Source organism: Strix aluco, chromosome 24, assembly GCF_031877795.1.
Source record: "Strix aluco isolate bStrAlu1 chromosome 24, bStrAlu1.hap1, whole genome shotgun sequence".
In the NCBI taxonomy this organism is placed as follows: domain Eukaryota; kingdom Metazoa; phylum Chordata; class Aves; order Strigiformes; family Strigidae; genus Strix; species Strix aluco.
The window spans coordinates 7,054,462-7,080,798 of NC_133954.1; the positions used below are offsets into that span (position 1 = coordinate 7,054,462).

Here is a 26,337-nt window from a genome sequence, read left to right on the forward strand (position 1 = left end):
GCCTGAGGCAGCCGCCGCCTCCCCGCTGTGAGGGGCAGAACTGCGCAGCCCCGTATTCCCCCCCTCAGCCGGCTGCCGTGCCGGTGCTCACGGACACCGAGCGGAGGCCGGGGCGGCGGCAGACCCGAGCGGGCCGCGGCCCTTCAGCGCCCCAGCCCGCGCCCTCCCGCCGCGCTCGGGTATCTCCGGCCCCGCTCGGGCGGCTCCGGCAGCCGAGGCGCTTCCGCCCGGCCGGGGCGGGGGGGGCTCTCCCAGCTGTTTTCCGTCGGCGCTCGGCTCTTTCCGCCTGGGCCTTCGGGTATTTCCGGCAGGCGCTTCGGCTGTTTCCGCCGCCAGCTTCGGGCGGACTCGGCGCTCGGCCGGCCTCGTTCCTTCCCTCCCCGCCGCCTGCCCCGGTAACGGTCGCTGGGAGTTTAAATGAGCACGGGCCGGGCTGCGCCGCGCCGCCGCCGGGACTCGCGCTGAGGCGGGGCTGGGGCTGCCCCGCTCCGGGCTCGGCGAGGAGGAGGAGGCGGAGACCGGAGAGAGCAGGATGACGGTGCTGCAGGAACCCGTCCAGGTACCGACCCCTGGGCGGCTCGGGCTCGCCGCCGCGCTCAGGCCCCAAGGCCCGGCCCGGCCTGGCCTGGCGGGGGGAGCCGGACCCGCCGCGCCGCCCGCTGCCCGGGGGAGGCCTCCCCGCCGCCGGGCCCTCTCCTGTGGCGGGGGGCCCCGCTCGGCTCGGGCCGCTCCCGGGGGGTGGGTGGGGGGCGGCTGCGGGCCCTGGGCGCCCCCCTCCGCCGGTGGGAACGGGCCCGGCCCGCGGGGCGCTCCGGCCGCTTTCCGCCGCCAGCCCGGGCTCCTCCGGCTGGGAGCCTGTGGGGCTGCTGGGCTTCGTCACTCCTTCGGGCGTCCTTTCCCCACCCCCTGCGCCTCTGGGACGAGCTGCCCTCGCCCTTTTGCCCCTTCCGGGCCCCCGGCCGGGGGCTGCCGGCCTCCCCGCAGGAGGTGTCGGTCTCCCGCCGCACAGCAGCCGAGTCGGCTTCCAGAAAAGGCCCTTTCGGCTCCCTCCGTAGATCCCCTGGGAGACCTGTTGATACCTCTCTCCATCTCGCTTACCTTTCTGCATTGGCTGCTATTTCATTTTCAAGTGCTCACAGCATGCTCGGTTCTGTACGTGTCGTGCAAATGAAGGACGTTCCTTCTTCCCAAGGAGGTAGTAGCTTCGCATTGGTGGGAGACCTAGAAGAGAAAACAATGTAAATCTCGTTTTTCTACCATATTTTAGACTCACTGCAGTTACCGTGATGGGCTTCCTGCTCATGTTCTCAGTCTTCCCATCCAAAACGCATGATTCACAGAACTGAGTTGCAGCTTCTTTCCACCTTTGCTGAGTGGCCGTTACTCTAACTATCCTGTAATCTTCATTAATCAGTCTTCTTATTTGTGTTCCTATTATTTTTTTAATGTGGTGGTGTTTTTAACGTGGTGGTGTTTTTTTCTAGTTATGCTAGGAACCTCTTGCTGTAAGTGTCTTGGTAGTACATGATTGTGTTCTGTAATGAACACAGTCAAAATTCTTGCTTTTGGCTCTCCCCTCGCCTTTTAATGAAAAGGTAGGAGGGGAAAAAAGACTTCTGTGGAAGACTTGACCCTGTCTGTGCAAGATGGTGGCAGTGATGGCACTCTTGTAGACCAGGGGTTTCTGTCCTTGATGCCACTGTTCTGTTCGTCCACTCTGAGAGCAAGAGTCAATGTGGTGCTGGAAATGCTTTTGGCCGCCTGATCCCTCTTCTGCAGCAGTCGTACTTCTGCCGTTGCTGGTACCCTTGGAGCTGGACTGGTGTTTTGCACCAGTTGGGTATTCTAGGAAAACACGGGATTACAATAGAAAAGGAAGCAAGAATGTATTGCAGAGTGAATGACAGGAAACTATATTTAATGTTTCCGGTACTGTGCTAATTAGACTAACCAAGTGGAAAATATTTGCTATTCTGAGAGTTCCCTGATAGAAATGTGCAGTCTTGTTTCCATTTTTCAGAAGGGTAAAGATCTCTCTAATATCATTCTCCATTCTTAAGCTCTTATCGGCTTGGATGTTTTGATGAGACTTTGCTACGTTGAATATATCTCTTTGGATTCTGCCGGCTTTCAAATGCCAGATAATTCCTTTATCAGTGGTTCTACTGCTGTTAGCTTTGCTGCTATTCCTTGCTTACGGCAACACTGGTAAATTTAGGATTTGTTATTTTTGTGGCCTTGATCATATCATTGCTTTTAATGGTAAGGAAGCCACCGGTGCACCATCCAAAACAAGGTTAACGTTGGAGTTCTGCCTGGATCTGCTGTCGTAGCCGTAGTCCTCTCTGTGCCATGGCTGTGAGCAGTGCTGTAGAGATGGGACTGCTGTACTACAGGACCCTTCCAAACCAGCTCACGCTTGTTTTCTCACTAGTGTAACGTGTCCAGTGCGTGGTCTCCATTTTGCAGTACACATCTGGGTGAAGTCGATTGCATTTCTGAATTCCCATTTTAGCTGGAGTTTGCGTACTTAGCTCTGTTTTTCTGATAACTTTTTCTAACAATATGACTGGAAAAGTTGACACTACTTCTCATTTTTGTCGTTGCAGAGATTTTTCCTGTCTATTTGTCTGTTCTCTCCCAGCCTTTCAGATGTCTACAGAGTTTAGCATTCCAGGAAAAACTGTCATCTTTACAGCTGTGATATGCAAAGCGTGATAGATAAATAACGGAATCTCTGTGTGTGTGTTGCCTTATAAGTGTTGGCTTTTAATTATGTGAAGTTAATGTCCCCAAAGGCATCCTGTTCGCTGGCTAGATTTTTACTAACATTTTTTAACCCCTTAAATTGAAAAAAAGTGCCAGAGTTTACATAGACAGCAGACCTCTACTGTGCTTCCTAATGTGGTCAGTTTAGAACTCTTCAGGTCAAACATAAAGTCTTGTGCTGAGAAACAGACTGGATGCTTTCCAAACATTTCTGAAAAACATCTTGGAAACAAAATTAATATTTTCCTTGGAATTTAGCTGTTCAAGGTGATTATCTGCTATGACCCACTTGAATAGTACTTGAACTCCAAGGCTACTGTCCTGGCTGAGAACATGCAATACCCATGTCTGCTTATTGAACGGGCAGAGTTTGCATAACTAGGAAATGCAGCACAGCTTATCACAGAAAACTCTCCTCCCCTCTGCGACCCTGAAGACGTCTTAAGTTGTGATAGAAACTGCTTAGCATGTCAATGGGCTGTAAAGCTTTGGAAATCATTTCCAAGGCTATATAACTGTGAGAAGAGAACACCTGTCTTCTAAGAGCTCTTTGGCTTGGATGTGAAGTGACACTTGGACAATGCACAGGATTTTCTGGATAGAAGACGGACTTGTCTGAATCTGCTTTTATTTTCTTGCTCTCCTGTCTGAGGATGCTTTGCTGCACAGCTGTGGCTGGTATGGTAGTTTTGGAATCCCCTGTCCACTTTTCATTTGCAAATTAATGCATATTTTAAACCTCCAGGTCCTAGTCAATCATTTATCTGGTCTGCAAGCATGCTTAAATAAACTTTGAGACACTTCAACCTTCCCTCCTGTCCATGTTTGTAGCCCTGAGAAGAGACATTGCAACCAAAGTATCTCAACTGCTTTGCACACTTGAGGCAGCAGCTTCTTTGGGTTTCTGCTGACAGGTTCCGTGTAAAATTTCGTAGCTACCAAAACTAAGACTGTATTTGGATTGTATTTGTGGTTGTACAGTGGTGTCCTGCTCTGAAGCTTTCTGGGATGAAACAGTTTTTGTTGGATAAATGCCCCCAGAGTTTTTTGCTTCAGACCACTCTTCTGGTGTGGTTTAGCATTTGTCATGTGCTGTGTTAATGCTGTGTAGATGCATTGCACTGCTGCTAGAACAAACTAAATTACTACTCTATAAAGAGATTGATGTTCCTGTCCAAAATTTGCTTCCTAAAAGGTGCGCAAGAAATCTTTTTTTGGTAGTTTGAGACACAGTCGTAGTTTAGACATATGTTCTCATAGGAAATGTTACTGCATAGGGGTGGCTGATTCCCTGCTGCCTTCCTTTCCTCTTCCTGCTCTTTTAGGAAAGCGTGTGCAAGGATCCAGCCTTCAGCATTTGTCTGTTGAAGGCATGAATCCAGCTTGCACCTTTTGGGTTACAGAATGATAATTATTACATAACAGGGATACTGCCAGCTGACTTCTTGCTTTCACTGGGACTCTGCTCAGCAGCGATTGTTGTTTGAGCCAGTATGTAGTGGAACTTTTATAACGTTGCTGTGACGTAGCCAAAAATCACTTGTGTCCCCTCTTAGCTTTTCACAAGATTGTTTCTGGCAACTTGCTCCTGTTTGAGAAGTCAAATACATTGATATCACCACCTCCATACCTTTGTTTTGTAAGCACGCTGAGTTACATCCCTGTAAAACAGTATTTTTAACCTGAAGACTGCACAACTTGGATCGATTTATCTAAATGTCACTTGTGACTTGGTAAAGTAAGAGCCGCTTCTAAGAGCAAGAGAATAAGGAGACCTTGGGTATAGTCTGAAAGATTTTAATACCCTCCTCCTGTCTCATAGTTTTTGTACCGTGCTGTCTGTGGTGCACAGAACAGTGTACAGTCCTGGAGCTTTTCAAGGTAAAAGGGAGTGATCACTTCAGGCAGACACTGTGGCTGAGGTTATCTGTAGTGTGGAATACAGCCAGAGAGAAATAAGGTGTTCATATTCTAATAATCAAACTAAGAGAAATAATTTTTAAATACTTTCACATGAGCTTAAAAGTACCTGTTGACTTTTAAAGTATATTGTTGGGACCTACTGATAGAAGAAAATAGTATCTCTGTAGAGATTTTGTGTATAATATTCAATATAGTAATTGGAAACTCTGGTGTGTACTGTTCATAAAGACTGTGTAGGCTTCCTGTGAAGAGAACTCGCACATTTTTCACACCCTGAGTTTGTCAAGTTTGTGTTGGAAGAAGTAGCATATGGTACATGTAACTTCATGTGATGTTTGAATTTTTTTTAGATTAAATTGGCGCTTGCCTTTCCTGCTGGGAATAGCATTACAGGGCGCTATTTCTTTAGCTCTGGAAGATGTCTTTTAGTTTTGGAGAAGCTAATTCTGTTTGTCTTCAGTTGCTGATGAATATTGGAAAAATACTAGATCGCAGCGCCTTGAGTTCATAAGTTCAGATCTTGTTTGGATCAATAATAACAAAACTACTGCAAAATGGCTGTTTGCTGCTTATGGGAAACTGCTTTGGAACTTGAGCAAGACTGCCAGATGGGAAGGAACTGCAGCCCTGATACCAGCCCCGCTAACCTCCAAACACAAACCCTGACAAGCGTGCACACCACCACTTGTGATAAGTGGGGAGGAAAGGCTGAAGAGATCTTAAAAGTAATTATTTTTCCCATCCCACCCCTCTTTTTCAGATAACAGAAGGCTTTTAATCTGATCTGAAGAAAATTGGCTGAGTAGTGTTTGTGGTGAAACCTGCGTACCAGCCCTATTCTTTTGCTGGACAGCTCTTGCTTGTAGCTCAGCTACTGGCGACAGCAGCGCCAGTAATTAAGACAGCTACTTTAATGGTGTACACGGTTTGTACACCTCTGTCGGTGTGATTTGCGTTTCGCTGGAGTAGTGCCATCTTCTGAGTCTGCACGAATATTGACAGTCCCAAGCTCTTGACCTTGGTGTTGATGAAAAAAAGAAGACTGTACCCTTAAGCATGTGGCTGGTTTTGACCAAGTACGGGTATATGAGCGAAATGCAGAAGTAGGTTGCCTTCAGATGTGTCTGTCTATATCAATTTTTCCATCTCATTTGCATTGCATTCATTCTTGTGTGATACCTTGCAATCCTAATTAGTGGCAGTAAAGAGGTGGCTGATGAGCAAAGGCCCAAACAAAACACTGCAACAAAAAGCAGTGGATCGCCTTCATCTTGGTTCTTAGGGGAACACTGATATCCCTTCAAGGAAAATGCTGAATACCAAATGTACTTAATCAACAGCAGTCTTGTACTGACAACCTCAGACACTGATGTGATTTCTAGTCCTGTTAGTTTTTGGGTTGGCATGTCTCAAGAGGAGCCAGTTTCAATGGGCTTATGCATAATGCCATTAAAGTGGGTCGGGCACTCCAGCTTTTTCCCACCTCCCCTGCCCCTCCTTGAGCAGAGCTAAGAGCAAAATGGAATACTCTGGTAACCAGTTGGGGGGTGTGTTTTATTTTTACCTTTACTTAATGTGTTACTGTTTGGAGGTAGTTTGCAATAATTCATGCTCAGTTGTGCACCAGGCTAAAACTCAGTAACCAGTGGAAGTACTCGCTGTCATTTCAGTGCATGGTGGCTGAGGTTTATAGATGGTCGCGTGTGGTAACTGGTGAGCAACACTCTTAGATTAGTTCATGACTTCAGTGCTAAGTTTGTTGAGTTTTTTAGGTCTCCTTAGTAATAGTTGTAACAACTAAAACTTTGCCTGCATGTTTATCTTTCTCTGTTCTTCTTATGACTGCAGTAAAACAAAATTGAACTTTCCCTTTTGACAGTAAGAGCTAATGAGTTTTGCATTTTTAAAGCTTCTCTCTAAATTTAGATTATTTTCTTGTCTTGTAGGCTGCTATATGGCAAGCACTTAACCACTATGCTTACCGCGATGCGGTGTTCCTTGCCGAAAGACTATATGCAGAAGGTATGTACTTTACAAATATAAAGTTGATGGTTTTTTTAATTTTAATTTAGGATTTTTGAGCTTCTGGTCCCGCTTTGTTTTACTCCTGTTGTTATGATAATGAAGTTTTAACTTTCTGCTTGGGGAAAGGAGAAAAATGCCTTGTAATTAGGCTGGAAAATCAAATCATGTAATAGCAGCAATGTTATTTTACAGTAAAACCTCCTTAAAAAAATTAAACTCAGAGTAGTGTGTTTAAGTACAGTGTTTACAGTGATCTGTTGTATGGTGTCAGATGGGAGAGTTTTTTTAATAACCTCAAGCATTGCATTGTCTTCCAAGGGCACTTGAGATGCAGTACACAAATTCTACAAATTGCCTTGATACGGAAAACTGTCTTTGCTAATAATGCTGTTCAGATATGTTGATTGGTGTGTGAGCTGAAAGAGATAATCTTGTGATGATAAGAGAAAAGCACAGTGAAATTGAGACAGTGAGAATCAGAACATATGGAATGGGTATCTCCTGTTGAATTCTTGTTAATTGTTACTTCATTGTAATGCTGTGAGATCCAAGATGTCTTGGATACTGAGCAGGCAGCAGTAACACAAATCTGTACTTTTTCTGGGTCCTTCAAAGAGTACTTTTTTCTTGTGTTCTAGTCCCTCTTCTTCCTTAACCTTTCCTCCATGACCTCAGATAAGCTTTTTGTTCTTCTCTACTCCTTTCTCCTTGATACCAGTGTTCAGCTTTTCTGTATTTTGAAAGGTGTTGTCCCCTAATCACTAAAATAAAAAAAACAAAACCAAAACAACCCAACCCTCAAGCTAAAGTGTAAGCATAATGTAAATTCTCATGCTAAACAACTTGAGTTTATAATGTGAATTAAACTGTATAACCTGTTTCACGCTCTGTGTTTTGCAATGAAATGTTTTTCTTTCAGTGTTTTGCCTGACACAATGCACTTAACAATGGAAGCACAAACCTCATTTTTGAGAAATAATGACTTTTTTTTTCCTCATGTCAAGGTTACCCATGAAACCTGGGGTCTTCCATCTGGTGCTTAAATGAGCAGTATTATGTAGAATATTATGGAACCTTATAATCTAGGTGTGCCTAAAGGAAATGGTGTTTTAGGGATGACATACCTCCCCTGAACATGGCACATTGTGAGATGCAGGGAAATGGTAGACTGAAGGTAATTGCCAAGAATGTAGAAACGAAGAGAATCCGCTTTTTGCAGCAGCCAAGAGAAAAATATATGACTTGATACTGATGCTGTCTTTGCAGAATAATACTCTGCAAGTACTTCAAACAGCTTTTTTTTTCGGTGACCAACAGTGCTGAGAGAGAACAGCATGCATGCTGTCACTTGGTTCAAGCAATTAACTGCTAACAAAACATCTGGCTTCTGGTTAAAATAAGTAGTTACACTGCAGAGTAGAAGCTGTTGAACTTGAATACAGTGACTCTATATTGGCAGTGGTGATTTTACCCTGAGAAGACCTTCTTTTAAGTCCACCTGCAGTTACTGTCCTTGTGGGGACATCTGTGGCTTGGTAGTTTCCCAGAACTCTCAAAGTGTGTTAAATTAGTGGATAAATCAATTCTTTTAACTTTAATTTTCAAAAGATCTTCTGGTGTTTTTAGGCTAAGGCTAATAAAGTGTCCTCTCTTTGTGTCTTCAGTTTCCATTGTCACTGTCTGGGTGATGACACAAACTTAAAATAGTCAGTTTTCAGTGTAGCAAAGGATTTGAGCAGGTTGCCCAAAGAGGTTTTTGTACAATGTTCATATTGATTTTTCTGAAGAGTTCCATGTAGGTAGGTGAACAAACAGCAGAATTGTTTCCTTTAATGCTGAATTCCAGTCGCATGGTAGTGTGTGTTCTGAAGAGTATAAAGTAATGTGGGTTTCTTAATTGTTTGGAGATTTAAGTTGCCTGCCTTTATAGACAGTCTGATTTAAAATACTCATTGCTTAGGGGCGATTTGAGTGTAACATTTGGGGAAGTACAAAGAATACGGTAAGACACCATGGCTGTATGTAATCTGTGAGTGTATCTAGGTATCTCCCTCTCTTTACTTAAAACCCCAAAAACAGTTAAAACGAAGTCATACAGATATTTCACGCAATCATAGCTTAATGCTCAAATTAACACCACAGCATGGTAATGCTCACCGGCACCTCACAGAAATGCATTCTCTGGGATTAAAGTTTCAGCTGATAACTTTACAGTAAGGTTTTAAAGTTACTTCAGGAGTTAGCTCTCTGTTCTTGATGCTGTGATCACAAGTAAAATCAGCAAGTCTGACCTCAGTCTTAACTCTGGAGGCCAAGTCAAGCTCTTCAAATAGAATATTCTTGGTACAGTACAGAATTCATCTCTGCAGTGGAAGAAGTGTTGAAGCAGACATCAAATCTAAATACTTCCAGTTTCTGCCATAGAGAAATTTTCTGTCTTGATTAATCTTGTTCTCTGTTTAGATAGAGGTGATTTTTCCTGAAGCTTGACTACTTCATTCAGAACTTAGAAACTTGTGAGGGCTCAGCTTGGAAAGAGGATTTGTAGGAGAACTTGTCCCTATTGCTACTTTCTAACGTAAAATAAAGCATATGAATGGTAATGTTAAGTCATGTTCCCAGTGAAATAAGGAGTGTAGGCAGCAAAAAGGACAAAACTTAATGTTGGGGCAGAGGTAACTGGTAATTGACCAACTTTAATAGTCATTAAAATTGGAAAATCTGCTCCACTAAGTCACGTGAGATATAGCACCAAGCGCTTTAGAAAAATAACAGACGTAAAAGTGCAAACAGGAAAAGATCACTTGAAATTAGGATTAAAACTGTTAATTAAGCTACTTAGGCTGAAATAGATCTTCCTTCTGAAAGTTCTTGTACTTCCTAACAGCCATTGTTGTGCCAGTTTTAATGCACTGCTTAGCTGGTGCAGAGTGTTACTAGCAGGTGTGATAATACTCTGAGCCAAGTCTTGGTGTGGCCAAGTAAGAGTTGTAAGGTAGCTCTGTTTTACTGGGAATGACTGCTTCACTTGACTTGCTGTTATTTTAACAGCAAGCTGGCTAATCACTCCTTTAGATTGGATAGCCAGAAGGATCAAAGTTCTTTTACAACAGTAGATGTTAAGAGTTGGTCTGATTATACAAGAGAATGGCATGTGGAAGGTTGTTATATGCTGACAAATAAAGAAATGTGCTTCACTGAGCAATGAATTTCTCTAATATCAATACTCAGGTTTTCTTGTATCTTGTTCCTAGCTGGCTTTTGCTTTCTGCCCCTAAATTCCTTGTAACAAAATGGTAAACAACCAACTGATGATTTTTTTCATTTTTTTAGTACATTCAGAAGAAGCACTCTTTTTACTGGCAACGTGTTACTACCGCTCAGGAAAGGCCTATAAAGCATACAGGCTCCTAAAGGGACACAGCTGTACTACCCCACAGTGTAAATACCTGCTTGCAAAATGTTGTGTCGACCTCAGCAAGTAAGTAAATCCTTTATGTTCTGTCCAGGGTTACAAATGCATATTTTTGTTTGGATTTCTCTTTGAAAGCTGTCATATTGCATAAACTAGTAATTCATTGGTCCTTCAGCTCTAAAGATTATCATAAGCTCAATTCATTTTGCTTTCAGATATATTGCAGACACCTCTAAAAGGTATTGAATAACTTACAAAGGAGTTGTCAAGCTGTGTAGGGGGAGAAAACGTTGATTGCTAGGATGACTCAAGGAGACCACTCTGGGAAGTGTTTATTTTGGTTTTGTGTTTCTCTGAAACTCTGTTTATTTCATTAAGTGTTTCCAGTATGAACTTAATGGATAGGCCACTTCCCTCAGGCAGTAAGCTTGCTCCTCTTGCCCAGTTACTGCTAATGGGTGGGTGAGGGAAAAGATGTCAGACAGAAATCTGTTTTTAAAAACCCACCTTGAATTCACATCCAAGAATGTATTCAACATCAAAATGAACCTTGACGTCAACATAGTGTCAAAGTATCTTGCTGGTTTTCTGGAGTCTTAACAGCAGAAGTATATAATGAAATTGCTCAAGCTACAGGCCTTAATGCCCTGAGAGCTTGTTAATGAGGGTATTTCACTTCTATGTAGGCATTTCAGCTCAAAAGTAGGCAACAATGTCTGGGTGAGGTGCAGAATGGAGAGGATGAGGTGCCAAGAAAGGGAAAAATTTTTGTTCAAAAAATTTAAGTACTGCAGGGGGTTCTTTAGAGAAGCTTAAATGTCTGTCTACAAAACAGCTTGTGGTTATGTATTGTGGCTTTTTTGCCTTGGTCTTTTTGAGTGGCTCTCTTTCACTGACCCCAAAAAAAGTTTAATTTCTTTAGAATAGGTGATGTTTGGAGTTTTACACAGTATGATGTGATTATTTTGCAGGATTCATAATCCTGCTCACAACACATAACCAAGATGCAGGCCTCTCCAGAGGCAGCAGGGGAAGCTCCTTAGTCTTTGATACTCTCTTTAGTAGGTGAGCCCTTTAACATCTTTAGAGTAGCGAGGATGTCTTGACTTGTGTTTCTTTTAACACTCTCTTAACACTTTTGGAGCTATTGGGATACAGGTTTCTTTGCATCTTCTGTTGAAAGGGAAATCATGGTAATGCTCTACTTGGAAAGGTCCCAGTGGAATAAATTTGAAGCTGTTGATTTCCCCCCCCCTTGATTCTACAAAGTCTGGTGTGTGCATATAGTACACCAGCTTCTGAACTGATTTCAGTTAGATAGGTGAGATTTTTTTTATACGCATTCTTTAGAATTTCTTAAATTAAACTGTCATTGCTGTTACAGTCATGAGCTCATTTATGCAGATGTACCTTATTTTCTTGTGGGAATGGTCTATACTGATAAAAGCATCTACCTACAAGTATAATTTCAAATGGAGGCGAGAAGAGACGATTTGTTTGTGCAGGTGTTGGTCTCAAATGCCAGAAGAATGCCTCCCGTTCCCAGAACTTATGTAAAGTCATTTTTAAGCCTGATAGTGAGTGGTGATTCCATGTCAGGGGTACTGCTCAGTGCAGGTGTAGTAGATGGAAACCAAGCCTTTGTTCTGCTTTTGAGCCCCTCTTGCAGGAAAGCAAGGCATTAAAACCCAAAGTCTGTGCCATATCCCAATATTGGATCTTAACTGAGTGCGTGGAGTCTTACAGATTGTATTTCTTAGTTGGGAAACAAAGCCAAAGTCAGCGTTGTCTTAGCTTGTTTCCAGGTAAAGTACCTTCAAAAATGAAGTGTCTAGAAGACGTTCTTGTCCTCCGTTTAGTATTCTGCCTAAGATTAGTCACTTCTGGAAAAGTCATGTTGTATTATATGTCTCTGGTTTTGGAGTGGTGTGTGGTTTTGGGTTTGTTTTGGTTTTCTTCCCTCCCAAAAGAGATGTTTGGCTTCAGAATACTGCGTACCTCCATGCTGCTAGAGGAACCCAGCAATTATTTAAAATTCATTTGCAGGAACTAGTTTGTATGTGGTTTGAAACTTGTGAACACTGACAGTGGATTTCTGTTTTTGTTTGCAGCAGGGTGAAAACACTGGACTACCAATACTGTGAGCCTTGTAACCCCTTTAAACCTCTTGTTTTTTAAAAAGGCTTGCAGAAGGAGAGCAGATCTTATCTGGTGGAGTGTTGAATAAACAGAAAAGCCATGATGACATTGTTATGGAGTTTGGTGACTCTGCATGCTTTACACTCTCCTTACTGGGACATGTCTACTGGTAATGTCGCTTTTTTATTTTGTCTAATAAAGCTTGAGGTGTTTTATTTGACCAAGCCCAATTTTAGTCAAATATTTTCAGTCACCACAGGGTACACCTGTCTCTGGGTGTTATGGCCTGCACAGTTTTGGGGTATGATAGATGTAGGTAGATAGTTGGCTTCCACAACTAACTTGGGAATGCAGGGATGGTTTGTCTTTCACCCAGTGCTTCTGACTGACTGAAAACACAAATTCCTCTCTTCCAGGTTGCTAAGCATGCAATCCAAGAGTGGGTTTTTCTTAATACCTTTGGGTTTGTTCTGTACTCTTCCCTAAGAGAAACTCTCAAGGCCCGTTTCTCAGTGTTGCCATTTTGACTTTTCTGTATCTGCTTTACAGATGTATGGCTATAATGCTCAAATGAAAGCGTTGAGGACTGCCAGTCAGAATAACTTTACAAATTTATGTGTTGCTCTTGCCTAGATATAAGAAAGGTTTCAGTAAATGAACAGATTGAGTAGGAATAGTGGGGTTCCTGGATTCTTCCCTAGTATACCTGTTTCCAGAAAAATTTATTTTGGAAGCAACTATCTTTGTAGCTGGTTACTTTAGCCCCTAATTTACATGCAAACATATTATCCGTAGATATTTAAAATGGCTGGAAGGCTAGCAATCAGATTCTTGTTTGCAAAAAAGAAAATTGCAAAGAACAGTATGTTTCTTAAACAAAAATTCTCAAGCTATACTAGTGCTTATTTTTTGAGCACTGTGTCTAACTTTCATCTGTGTCTAAATATGTCACGTAACTTCAGAAGAACTCAATATTACTCTGTGGCATGAAAAATGAATAATGTTGCTGTGACTCTCAATATGTTTTTGTTTTTCAACTCTTCTTCTGGAAAGCTATCTTGAACAAAAGTGCTGTTTTCAAGTTTCCCTATAAACTGTCACATTCTTTTTGCAGCAAGACAGACCGGCTTGCCAAAGGATCAGAATGTTACCAAAAGAGCCTTAGTTTAAATCCTTTCCTCTGGTCCCCTTTTGAATCACTATGTGAAATAGGTAAGTGTGCAGAACTGTTTTACTAGTGAAGATGTCTTCTACATTTCTGGGTGCGTCAAGCTTTCTGATTTGCCATTGCCTTGTGGCAAGGTTTATTTTACTCCTTGACTGGAACTAGTAAGGAAAATGCCAGCAGAATTCTTTGGGAGTGGTTTTGTGAGCAATAATGCATTTAAAGCACTTTGCCAGTGTTTAGAGCTTTTGTCTTGTTTTCTTCCATTTTCACTACTTATACATTTTTGGATTTAACAATACCATCTGTATTCCAGCCTACAGTTAGTAGGCCCTTAGAAACTATGCTTCTGAGAATAACTTCAAAAAGCAAGTCTTATTTTTCAATAAAACTGATTGTCCAGGGTTTTGTTGTAGAAGAACACTTCTGATTTAGTGTAGGGGGTTTTGAAACAATGAAATAAGAATGCACCCCTTCTAAAATACTTTGTGCCCTGTCGTCCTTGTTTCAGACTGAATATTCAGCGTATAGACACAGGAATAACTATTTAAATCTCCTTCCAATGTTACAGGTGAAAAACCAGACCCTGACCAAACATTTAAATTAACGTCTTTACAGAACTTCAGCAGCTGTCTGCCTAACACTTGCACAACGTTGGTATCTAATCACAACATACCCCATAGACAGCCTGAGACTGTCCTTATGGAAACGCCGCAAGACACAATTGTGAGTTTTGCGAAAAAAAAAAAAAAATAGCTGGAAAGACTGTTTTAAATACTTAACTGAAAAATGCTAATTAAAAACTACACTGAGTATTTAACAGCTGCCTTCCATTTTTCAGGAGTTGAACAGAATCAACCTAGAGTCCTCCAATTCAAAATATTCCTCCTTGAACACGGATTCTTCTATGTCTTACATCGACTCAGCTGTAATTTCACCAGATGCTGTCCCTCTTGGGTCAGGAACTGCCATATTGTCTAAACAGGCTCAAAATAAACCAAAAACTGGGCGGAGTTTACTGGGGGGACCTGCGGCTTTGAGCCCGCTAACTCCAAGGTAGGTCCTTGAGATAGACAATTTCTGTTCTGCAGCTGTGCTGTTGGTCACGTTTGGTTTGAAACGGGAAAGATGTCTGGTGCTGCACAGCATACTCAAACACACGGGTTGATAGTTGTTATAACTAATGTTGCAGAAGCAAAAGCTGAACAACTTGGAGTAACGGCTCTTGGTCCTAGTGTTGAGCTCTTCTGATTTTTAAAGAAGCAGTTGGTATTTTTGATTAGAATAGAGGAACTCTTGGTTTGATATATTGTTTATTGCAATGTTCACACTGGAAAAGTCTTTAAAGGAGTATGTTTCTGTTCCAAAATAAACTCTTAAGAGCATTTCTTGAAGAACAGCTATCTCCTAAAGAGCGTGCCCTATATCCCATCTTATAAACAGCATTATATTACAAGCCAAATACTTGGATGGTCTGTGTCTGTTAGTTATTATGCAGGCAGGCAAAGAAGGCTCTCTCTTTCTCTATTTTTTTCAATGTCAGGAATAAGTAATTTCTGTTAAAGTGTCTTTTATAGATGATGATAATTAAGATATTAGAGGGTTAACATAAATCAAAGAAGTAGTTCTGAAATAAAGTCGATCATTTGGGTCTCTGTTTTAACCACAGAATCAGCTCTTGTGGTCTAATATTCTGACATTGACCCTTCCTCTTCATTTTGTTCTCAGCTTTGGAATTTTGCCACTAGAAACCCCAAGCCCTGGAGATGGACCGTATTTACAAAACTACACAAATTCTTCTTCTGTAATTGATGTGCCATCCACAGGAGCACCTTCAAAGAAGGTATCTTGCATTCTGGAATATGAGTGCTGTTCTGCGAGTTTGACATTGCAGTGTACTTTAAAGAGGAATCCATAATGCAGATAAAAACAAACATTGAATGTGAGCTGAATTGTGCTGACAGTGGAGAGAACCCAACTTACTGTCTACAAAATTTGTTTTGAAAAACAGTTTGAGTGTGGAACTTATTGCAGTCTCCTTTAGTTGTGGAAATGGTTTGGGTCCATTGAGAATTAAATTTATGTATAATCTGTCTACAAAGTGTGTGAAGGGGGGGAAAAACAAAAAAGCCCAACTGCTCTTACTAACAATTACTTCATGCAGCAAAACAAAACGTTGTTCACCAGCTTCTGTATGTTTATAGGCTAGTGAGTTTGGGGGTGCAGGGAGCAGTTCATTTTTAATTTGACTGCAACTGGTCAGGTATTTCCCTGACACAACTTTTTAGACTTTTTCTGAAGTGTTAGTTAAAATCAAATTCTTTGTAGAATAGTCTGTTACATTGAAACAACTGTTTCTAAAGCCTCAATAGGGTTTTTTAATTTTGAAAATCTTCAGCTAAGCAAATGAGGCAGCAAGAGGAAAAAACACACCCTATCACTAGCAAAGATGTCTGCGTTGTAAATATTTTCAGCCTATTGTGTCCCTTTCTTTGGCTAGCAAAGCAATTTTGTTTTCTCAGCTTTTATAATGATAAGCAATAGTCCTTCATTTCTAATTAAAACAAGCCTTCCCCCCCCCCCCTCCCCAAAATGCACAGGCACGTGCAGGCTGGCTGGCTGGTGTTGCTAGAGGTGACCTGAGGAAGGTGCTGTAGCTTCTGTCCACCTGCCATCAGAGAGGAATGTACAAACAGAAATGTTTCTGAACAGCCAAGGTTTCACAACTTTTCAGTGTGCAGGGTGGAGTCTGAAGACAGTCCAAACTTGGGAGTTTTCACTTTCAGTTTCTTTAATTAATGTATTTTCAGAGATGATTTCAAATAATCCTAGAAGCCTCAAGTGAGCTGAAGCTGCTGCTTTCTTGCAAGCAGTTCTTGAATTCTAGTTTACAGAACAGAGTAATCAAAATACTGCTGGTGGTCTGTGAAGGGCTGACTGATAGAATGGTGCTGTTTCACTCAGCTAAGTCTTGTGTAGAGGAAACTAAAAATTGTCTTTTTTTGTTCAGTAAGAAACTGCCATAGTTGCCATAGTGATAAATGAGAGGTGGAATGTTGGTGACAGTTAAAGAACCATTTGTTCCTTTCTAAAAACAAAAAACCTGAGGATTTTTCCCTGTATTTTTAGTAAATCTAGAAGTTGCATGAGGGATGCTAGTGTTTTATAGGTGGCCAACTTTTTTTTTTTTGGTTAAAGTAAAAACTCAGTGCAAGTAATAGTGTTGAATTCCTCAAAAAGTAGAACTTGAATTTCTACATTTGATGCTCTGGACAAATCAGTTGGTGCTCAGCTTGCTGTGCTATTTTGTAAGTGAAATTTGGGAGCTGTTAAAAACTGTGTTTGTCTTCTCTCATTGGCCCAATACTTAAAAGAATAAAAGCCAGTAAGCAGATAACTTTTTTTTTTCCCTTTGGATGGTCTTCTGAAGTCTGTGACTGGGAACTCTGGAATCTCATTGCACAAGGCGTTATGGTATCCTGTCTCTAGACACCTCATTACTGCAACACTTTCTATTAGTTCTGTTAGTCCTGCTTTTTTTTTTTTTTTTCCTTTGTTCTTTTGGGGCTGTACTGTGCTAAAACAGTCTGCTGGAAGTATGCTTTGTATGGCTGATCCAGTTCCCATCCTGTAGTTGCTCAGGACCAACCAGTTTTCCACAGTATGGGTGAAAACACTGGCTTGTGGTGGATTGTGCATGTGTAGGAAGGTAAATTTTTGTGAGTCTAAAAGATTGAAATAGTCAGCAAAGTGCAGCTCTTCAGTGTAGTACTCATCTGCATTTAATCTCACATGTATTCTACATGATAGATGAAAAGTTGGAGGGAATCCAGTCATATTTGCTGCTTTTTTTTTTTGTTGCTTTGCTAGGTATGGCACAACAGTACCAAGGTATAAATTTCATGAACCCATGTGAATGCTTTCTGCCCAGGTGCATCTGTGCTACTACCTAAAACCAAATATTGAATACATTTTAATAAACACTTTAGAATTCTGATGCATGCTTTGTCCAATGAAAATAATTACTTGGCCAGTTTCACTTCTGCTCTTCAAATTACAGAGTTAGAAAAGGTTTAGTGTAGCTGTGGCTAGAATGTGCATGAGTTAACGGAGGCAGTTTCCTAGGAAACACTTACGTAAATGAATGAAACATTAGGATGAATCCAAAGGCTTCCTATCTGAGTGGGCAAGCATGCTTGCTGGCCGCCTAAACTGTCCTCTGATAACAAAGAAACTGAGAAGGGAAGGACAGAACGTTAGAAGTTGGATAATGCATAAACTGGTGTGGCTTGTGCTGTCATTGATCCCACTGGCCGATTTGTGGTGTCTCAAAGAACATCTCTTCCAAACAGCCATCACTGAGTTGAATGTTAGTGTCCCTAGAGTAGGCAGAAAGATAGGGTTTAAGCTTTCTTTAAAAGGCAGGGAGGGGAGGACCTGTCCTGAATCCTTTATAGGAAGTCTACACATCAGACAATGAGTATCAATCTGAACTCGTTCCTTAGGTCTCAGATTCACAGTCACGTTAGCACAGCTCAGAGTTCCCACACCTCAGCTGTGCCAGGGTAGGCATCAAAGTGCACATTTTAGCTCTTTGAAAATGTGTGGAGATGTAAGACAATGTTTTGGTGCTAAATCAGATTACGCGCTTGTAACCTGTGGCAAATAAAAGGTACAAAAACTGTGTGTGTGCACACAAAGCGTTGCTCAGCTGACAGGCAGTAACGTGCTGCTCCGAGTTACCTTGGCTGTAGGGATCTCTCTGTTAACTTTCTACGCTGCATAATGCAGGTCCCTTTTTGATGAAGCAGTCTATTTCTGTATAGGCTCATGCAGTATTGATTTAATTTGTGAAATACTGGTTTATGCTATGAACAGACATGTTACACAGGGGAGGGGCAGGCTCAGATGCCATACAGGGAGCACCTCAACGAGGTGTTAATGGTGAATGGCTTCTGGATGTGACTGTAATGTGATAATTCAAAAATCTTTTTCTTTCCGTGGTTGGTTTTTTTTGTTTCTTTTTTACAACTTTCTGTGGAGAAGGAACTTTAAATATGTCCTCTTTTATTCTTGCACAAACATCTTAACGTATAATTTCTTGCCACTAGATGGAGATTTTATATCTTTCAACTAATGTGCACAAAAATGGTAAACTCAGTGTTACAGGCGTTTTAACATGTAGAAAGAGAACTGCTTTTGATGGGTGCTCCTTGGAGGGGGACCCTCGCCCTTTATTGAAAGAATCTATATTTGTCCTCCTTTTGTGCGGTGTCTGACAGGCAGAATGGGTTTGGTTTGATATAGCAGAGATTGAGACATCTTAGTGACATAATAACAAACCTGTAGAAACTTTGTGTTATGCAGGCTGTCAGCAGGATAAGCCAAGCTGGAACAAAATCTGTCTTCTCACAGAGCGGAAATAGCCGGGAAGTCACTCCAATTCTTGTTGCACAAACACAGAGCTCTGGCCCACAGACAAGGTAGGGGAAAAAAAAAACCAAACAAAAAAAAACAACAAAAAATCTTGGTATTACCTTCTGCATCTCCTTTCTTGAAGGAATTTGGCACTTTATTTGCCCAACCTGTGTATGCGTTCCTGCAAAATTCCTCTTTGGATGAGGAACAAGTGTATTTTTTGTTAGGTAAAATAACTTCAGTGAATAAGTAGGAAGCTCATGCGTGGTGGTTGGTCTGTTTGTTTTAAATCTCCTTTGCAGTTAGACCATTTCATTAGTAAATGAAAAAGTAACTGGAAGGAAATTCTGCTCATGTTCTTGACATGCAACAGGTAGATTTTTATTTTTTTTATCCCTTGAAATGGGAATATCTGTAGTATAGTACTTAAGCATTTTTGTTTAAAACAAAGATAAAAGCTGTTTTTATTAAAAGTGGAGCAGAGAACTTTAATGTGTGCTGTTTGTTCTGCAGTACAACACCTCAGGTATTGAGCCCAACAATTGCTGCTCCACCAAACGCACTGCCTCGAAGAAGCTCTCGCCTGTTTACTAGTGATAGCTCTACAACAAAGGTAACAAACTTCATGTGTTTTGCAAAGTCGAGGGACACCACACTTTGGGAACACCAAGGCCCAAATACTCATGCACTGCAGTTAGGTGATGTGAACATTTGCTGTTTAAAAATGAACTACTAAACACAATCAGTGAAGATACTGAATGTCTGTATACTTAAGTTTAAAAGTCAAACAGCTGAGCGTTGTTGTGGCCGCAAAGAAGCGTAAATATAATTTTACACAATTCATTTACATGTTTAGTTACCTGAATTTAAGACTTTTATATATGTAACTCTTACTCTTCTTACTTGCAGGAAAACAGCAAAAAATTAAAAATGAAGTTTCCACCTAAGATTCCAAACAGAAAAACAAAAAGTAAAACAAATAAGGGAGGAATAACTCAACCAAACTTAAATGACAGTTTGGAAATTACCAAACTGGACTCTTCCATCATTTCAGAAGGGAAAATTTCCACTGTTGCGCCACAGATCCAGGCTTTTACGCTACAGAAGGCAGCGGCAGGTCTGTTTGAACGCTCTCAGACTGTAGTAGAGTAAAACTTCATATATCTGTATCTTAACGGTTGAATGAAAAAAGTTTTTGCTCCAATATTTCTTTATTTCTTGTTTTAGTTAGCCTGCAGCTATTACCTTTGTATAAAGACATTGAATTCAGTATCTTCCAGTTAACTTACAGAGAACATGTGAAGAAGTAGTAAGAAGTGGCTAGTTGTAAGCACATGTATCTTGCAGGCTCTGGTCCTCATTAACGATTAAAATATTTTCAGGCAAGATCCTTGGAAACTGATTCAAAGGAGCTATGAGTAATCCAGTCATCTGCCCTCAAAATTGGGTTTATGTAGTCTGTTTTCCCTTCATATTTCGCATTTGTTTAAAACAAGTCTTTATTCAGATTGTCAGAAAATCCTAGACAAACTGTTGAATTCCTCTCTTTTGGCTCGGTAATGTTTCCAGGCAGCAAGAAGATGTATCCATGGATACCAGACATGTGGAAACTGTGTTCAGACCTAACAAAATGTTTGAATAGCTGCTGTAAATGCAAAACTCCAGTTGCCCTGAACTTCATTCTCTCTGTTCCTGAGCATTCTGTTGCTGGCTTAAGTCGTTGCTATCTGACTTCCACTGCAAAGGTTGATGTTTAGAATAATATTATGCCTAAGTTAAGAGTGCATAAGCCAGTGTTTGGGAACTTCAGGAAGATTTTCATAAGCAAATTCAGGAGCAGTGCCTGCCACAATGAAGAGCTTATGGGATTAGCCGTTTCAAGTAAATAAGTCTCAGCTGTCTTTTTCCACTTTTATTTATTGTATTTTTCTCCTAGAAGGTTTGATGAGCCTTCTTCGTGACATGGGGAAAGGTTATTTAGCCTTGTGTTCATACAACTGCAAAGAAGCGATAAGTATTTTAAGCCATTTACCATCCCACCACTACAACACTGGCTGGGTGCTGTGCCAAATTGGGAGAGCTTACTTCGAACTTGCAGAATATATGCAGGTAGGAGCTGTGTGGGTTGGTTCTTACTTGTTTCACTCTCGTTTGCATAGCTTTGCAGGAAGTCTGCAGGTTTTGTGCAAAAGCTATGGGAAGTTTACAGCTGAGATAACTGTATAAATATAAGCTACACCTGGAATGGATTTAGATCATCTGTGTCAGTAGTCACTGAGCTTTCCTGAAGAGACTGAGTTACACTTCAGACTTCTTTTAAAGTTATTTCCTCTTGCATCCAACCATTGGGGTCTCCTCCTTGCCTCTCCCCATCTTCACCCACAGCTGTGCTGATGTAATTGTTTGTACTGCAATGTTGTAGATTAGATCATTGAAACAATTTGAGTTTTAAAACCAAAAACTTCTTTTGCCCTTTTTAGTTAATGCAGATCACATCAATAACCTAGTTTCCTTTGGAGCCTCAGAAATGACAGCATTGGCACAGCTGAGGTGATGTCAAACTGCTTCAGAAACAGAAGCAAGTGGTTAAGGGTAATCCAACAGTTTTAACTCTCCTTGTCACTGTTGTCCTGATAGCTGATGTGCCCGTTTCCTCAGAATTCTTCAAAACACTTTTGTGTGCAGGAGAGAAATGCAGCAGGTTTCAGAAGCGGTTTTTAAACTGTACACACAGTGTGATTAGAGATGGAGCACGCTGTGCTTCTCAATAGTCTATTTTGAAAACCGAGGCTACAGACCCTAATGGTTTCCTGAAGCTAGACTTCTTCCCTTATTGCTGCTTTGAGTGTTGTAACCTGGAACTGAAGTTTATGAAATAGATACTTATGTCAGAAAGACTTCATGAGTCAACTGTTGATAAGAAGCATAGCTGTGTCAAATGAAAGCAAAGCACACGTATGTGTTGCCACGTGCTTATGTGTGCCCCCCATCCCTGCATCAGCCGTGTTTACTGCAGTGATTGTCGTGCCTTTTGCCTCGTAACTATGCACGATGACTGGAGGGGTGTAGCACTCGGTAGGAATGCGATACCTGTCGTCTGTTAGAATGGCTGATAGTCGTAACTGGCCCATGAAAGCATGTGACACTTTTTCTGATTTTGTAGGCAACTTTCTGCCTTGCTTGTGTGCTGTGATAGAAACAGTAAAATGTAATCTGAGACAGCAGCAGGGAGGGCTGGCTGCATTTCTGCTGGCATAGCTGTATTGGGGTATAGTTGCTTCCTTTTGCTTGAAGGGGAAGTTACAAGACTTGTAGCTCTGCATAGTACACTTATAAAGCAAAGAGGATACTGAGTCTGGACGTATGAGGCTTCTGACCTTGACCTATGTGCTCTGCTTTGGTGCGTGGAATTTTGTTTTAAGTCTAATTTCTGATCTTAGGCTGAGAGAGTATTTTCAGAAGTAAGAAGGATTGAAAACTACAGAGTAGAAGGCATGGAGATCTATTCAACTACGCTGTGGCATCTGCAGAAGGATGTTGCTCTTTCAGTTCTTTCAAAGGATTTGACGGACATGGATAAAAACTCACCAGAGGTATAAAATGCTGTGGTCTTGAATGAGGAGAGGGTAACCCGTATGTGGCAAAATCAATGATTCAGAACAAAGCTCTGAGCTCTAATCTAGTTCCAGTGTATTCTCCTGTGAGAACTGCATGGCAAAACTGGAGAGGGAGGTGGCAGGATTGTCTGTTGAATTGATGATGCCTGAAATGGCTTCTTAGAATTAGAATATCAGCTTACACGGAACAGGTTGAAACCTTTTATCTATTAATGGTTATTTAAATTTGCATTGGCACCATTCATCCAGGAAGATCACGGGTTCGTCACTCCTACTGCTGCCAGCATGCAAAGATAAGAAATATCTTTTTTCCTGTAACACCTTTTAACTGCTGTAGTTAATTCACTGGCACTTAAAACATATTTGCGCTGGAATTTCTCTTCAGACATAATGTTGCACATTTTTATGCCAAAGTCCATTAAACTTCAGAGTGTATGGTAATATAAAGTTATGACATGCAAAAGGCCAGGCATCTTAATGGCTGCCACAGTAAAAGTAATAGATGTATGTGTTTATAAATGTGTTCTTAACAGAGTTGAGAAAACTGTAGGTTATATTGGGGGTTTTTTTGTTGGAGAATAGAATCCTGTTCGTGTTGTCTTGTTAGCTTGTCTAATAGTTGAAAAATCAAAACCAATGAAGTAGTTAGGAGTTGCAGTAAGCTACTCCGGAGAAGAGAAGATGCAGATTCTAATACAGGGAGTGGAGAACAGTTAGGCGACGTGGCAGTGATGTTAACAGTTGGGGAGAGCACGGACCCTGGGCTGTGGTGCTTTACAACCTCGATGCTGGTTGCTGAGCAGGAGGGAAAGAGGAGGTTGCTGCTAAAATTGTTGCTCCGCAGATTTCCAGATATGTCAGTTGGAGGGAGCTGAAGAGTGAAAGTGAATGTACTGTCTCCCCCTTCATTACTCTTAAATATCTAAGATGTTTTATTTCTAGCATTTTCAACAGATTCAAAAGCTTTAGTCATTAGTCATCAAAGTCTCTAATTGGCCCAAACTTATTGGGTGTCCTTAGAGTCTCGATTTCTGTATTTCAGGTGTATTTAGGCCTGTCTGCCTCTCATGAATGAGACTTAACTGTTGTTTTATTGCTATTATTTTTTAATCTAGGAGGAAGTTTATATATAATTAATGTAAATCAGTATGGAAAAATCTGTTCAGCACAAACTTAGTCACTCTGAGTTGTAAAAAGCGTGCTAACTTTGCAATGTTGTTTTTACTAGGCATGGTGTGCTGCAGGAAACTGTTTCAGCTTGCAACGAGAGCATGACATCGCAATCAAGTTCTTCCAGAGAGCCATTCAAGTTGATCCAAACTATGCTTATGCCTACACCCTGTTAGGGCATGAATTTGTGTTAACAGAAGAACTAGACAAAGCATTAGCTTGTTTTAGAAATGCAATCAGAGTCAACCCGAGACACTATAATGCATGGTAAGTTTATTGCTTCACCCCCTCCTACTGCACGTGATACAGAATTCCTTTTGGAGAAATCTCTTCTGGATACTGCCACTGCTGTCATTTCCCTACCACTCTTCTCTCTAAGAAAAGAGCAAAACTGTTTCTGCAGAAGACGTGGACCTCATCTCTTTGTTAAACAATTACTTCCACAAGGAGGGCAAAAAATTGGAGCTTTTTTGGTTTCCACAGATCTTGGCTGCTTTACCCTAGCTGTTTTGTTCTTCTGTGCAGCACCCTCATGCACCTAGTTGATTGTTCTTCAACTGCAGTTGGAGAGCTGAGAGTTACATCCCTTTATACCTTAGGATACAGTCAGTTTCTTACAGCTTTTTCTGTGAAAAAAGTAGATAAAATGGTAAAAGTTAGATCTGCTAGTGTAAGTCACTTATTCTTGAGAAACTTTTGTATGCTTTGTGCTTCGTAGTTGTCTAGCCAGTCTTCCTGTGTATCAGCTGTTAATTCTTCAAACTACCCAACTGACCAAAAAAAAACCAAGATACTTTTAGACATAGCTTTTTCACACAAGAAATCATTTCCCACACTGGATGGGGTTGGCAAGTCCATTTCTGCCAGGTCATATTCACTGACAAAGACTAGTTTGATTAGAATACAGTCTCACTTAACAGAATTGTTTTTCTGCTTGCAGGTATGGGTTGGGGATGATTTATTACAAACAGGAAAAATTCAGTCTAGCAGAAATGCATTTCCAGAAAGCACTTGATATCAATCCTCAGAGCTCAGTCTTACTGTGTCACATTGGAGTAGTAAGTAGATTGCACTTAACTCTATCCTTGTGTTTTAATCTGCTTCTGTGCTTTTGTTTGCAGTAGAAAAGTAATTCTGAATGTTTTTAGCAAAAAAGCCCAACAAGTTCAGAGTACCTGTTGGAGGATCTTGAGTGCCATATAAATGAATTACCACAGCATTAATGTGTCAGAAAAGAAACCCTCCTCTCTCTCCAAACTACTTCTAGCCAGTAATGAAATTATACTATCAGGTCATGTTTGTGAGTCAACCAAAATAGTAGTGATATGAAAATCAAGACTGTGTGCGAGTATTCATGTGAACAGAGTATTCATAGGGGGTTTTTATACTTAAGAAATTAAGTGGCTTTTAACTGCTATTGTATGGGTTTGGACCAGCACTTCCAGTTCTGTAAAATGCTGAGGCACCCGTCTCGCCTTTCAGAGCGCAGTATGTTTGTCCTGGCTGTATGTTCTCAATGCCCTTGTTCCTTCCAGTCACATCTACAAGTGATAACTTACTTCTTAGGGTGCTTTGTGCCAAGTGAAGTTTAAGTAGCTGCCTGTTGCTTAAGCCACTATCCATTCTATTAAATTTATAGGACTGTTTGAAAAGTTGATCACATATCCATCTGCTACTGCAGCCCTTAGAAAGCAGGAGCCTCACTCCAGCGAGCAGTTGGGGAGCAGTTCTCGGATATCTGTGGTGGTGACTCAAGGCTGTATGTGTGGTGGATGGTTACCTGCTGGCATTCATTTGCCTTCTATGTGACGGCAGAGATGTGTCAAATTCTGCAGGGGTAGTGGCTGCTTCTCACTTACATACAGCAAAAGACCTTGAGTTCACTCCTGGCCAAAGGTTAAACAACTTCTGTAAGCCATTGGGTGGGGAGGATGTTTTGAGGTCGAGGCGAGGTGAAGTTTTCTTCCTGTAAGAAAGCTTGTTAAGACTTGGTCCAGAATTGAACACATTTATTTTTTTAAAGGAATAGATTGTAAGTAAATGTAGTCAAATGGATTTGTCCTTGCCTGATAGATAAGCTGTTATTTTCCCTTTTCAATTTGTTCTCTCTTTCTGTAACAGGTCCAGCATGCACTGAAAAAATCTGAAAAGGCTTTGGATACTTTAAACAAAGCTATTAACATTGACCCCAAGAACCCGCTATGCAAATTCCATAGAGCTTCTGTATTATTTGCAAATGAAAAATACAAGGTAAGATTTGGTACACGTAGACAACCTGAAGTTATTTTTAAACTTCTGTAGCTAGGAATGGGGATGCACTGGAAGCTAGATGTTTACAGATTAACACTGGGCAGCATCGGGGTTTGCAGGAAGAGCCTGGGACGTTGGCCTGTCCTGTAGAGGCTAAGGTGAAGCATTTGCTTTGTCAGGTGCCACCTTCACCAAGGGAACTATGTTAAATTTTTTGATTGTTACAAAATCTGGGGCCAACAGTTGATGCCTTTTTAGTTATTATTTTAGTCTGACCCTGGAAAAAGAAAGGAAAGAAGAGGAAATTATTGCAGCTGTCACAAACATGTGACTGTCTTATCATGACTTTATACTAAATTACTAAAAAAGGCTCAGCAAACTGCTCCAAAACCAATTACAACAATAAGAACCACCGATTTCAAAGGCTGTTATTGAGTGAAAAATAA

General features: G+C 41.2%; 1 protein-coding gene across 9 annotated transcripts in view; it reads left to right on the forward strand.

Annotated features, from left to right (window-relative positions):
• The first annotated feature begins 273 nt into the window (after positions 1-273).
• The window catches only part of CDC27 (cell division cycle 27), a 33,012-nt gene continuing 6,948 nt past the window's right edge, over positions 274-26,337 (forward strand). For 2 of the 9 annotated variants that reach the window (XM_074849466.1, XM_074849467.1), the window contains exons 1-16: positions 275-559; positions 6,639-6,714; positions 10,051-10,198; positions 12,315-12,440; positions 13,386-13,483; positions 14,008-14,162; positions 14,278-14,492; positions 15,165-15,279; positions 18,786-18,919; positions 19,368-19,467; positions 19,764-19,971; positions 20,791-20,963; positions 22,295-22,447; positions 23,700-23,908; positions 24,582-24,699; positions 25,763-25,891. In XM_074849466.1, coding sequence (XP_074705567.1) covers positions 533-559; positions 6,639-6,714; positions 10,051-10,198; positions 12,315-12,440; positions 13,386-13,483; positions 14,008-14,162; positions 14,278-14,492; positions 15,165-15,279; positions 18,786-18,919; positions 19,368-19,467; positions 19,764-19,971; positions 20,791-20,963; positions 22,295-22,447; positions 23,700-23,908; positions 24,582-24,699; positions 25,763-25,891 — 2,184 coding nt within the window. In that variant the 5' untranslated portion in view covers positions 275-532. Of the gene's footprint in view, positions 560-6,638; positions 6,715-10,050; positions 10,199-12,243; positions 12,441-13,385; positions 13,484-14,007; positions 14,163-14,277; positions 14,493-15,164; positions 15,280-18,785; positions 18,920-19,367; positions 19,468-19,763; positions 19,972-20,790; positions 20,964-22,294; positions 22,448-23,699; positions 23,909-24,581; positions 24,700-25,762; positions 25,892-26,337 lie in introns of those variants that run through there. The other 7 variants (XM_074849468.1, XM_074849469.1, XM_074849473.1 and 4 more) reach the window with 7 other exon arrangements.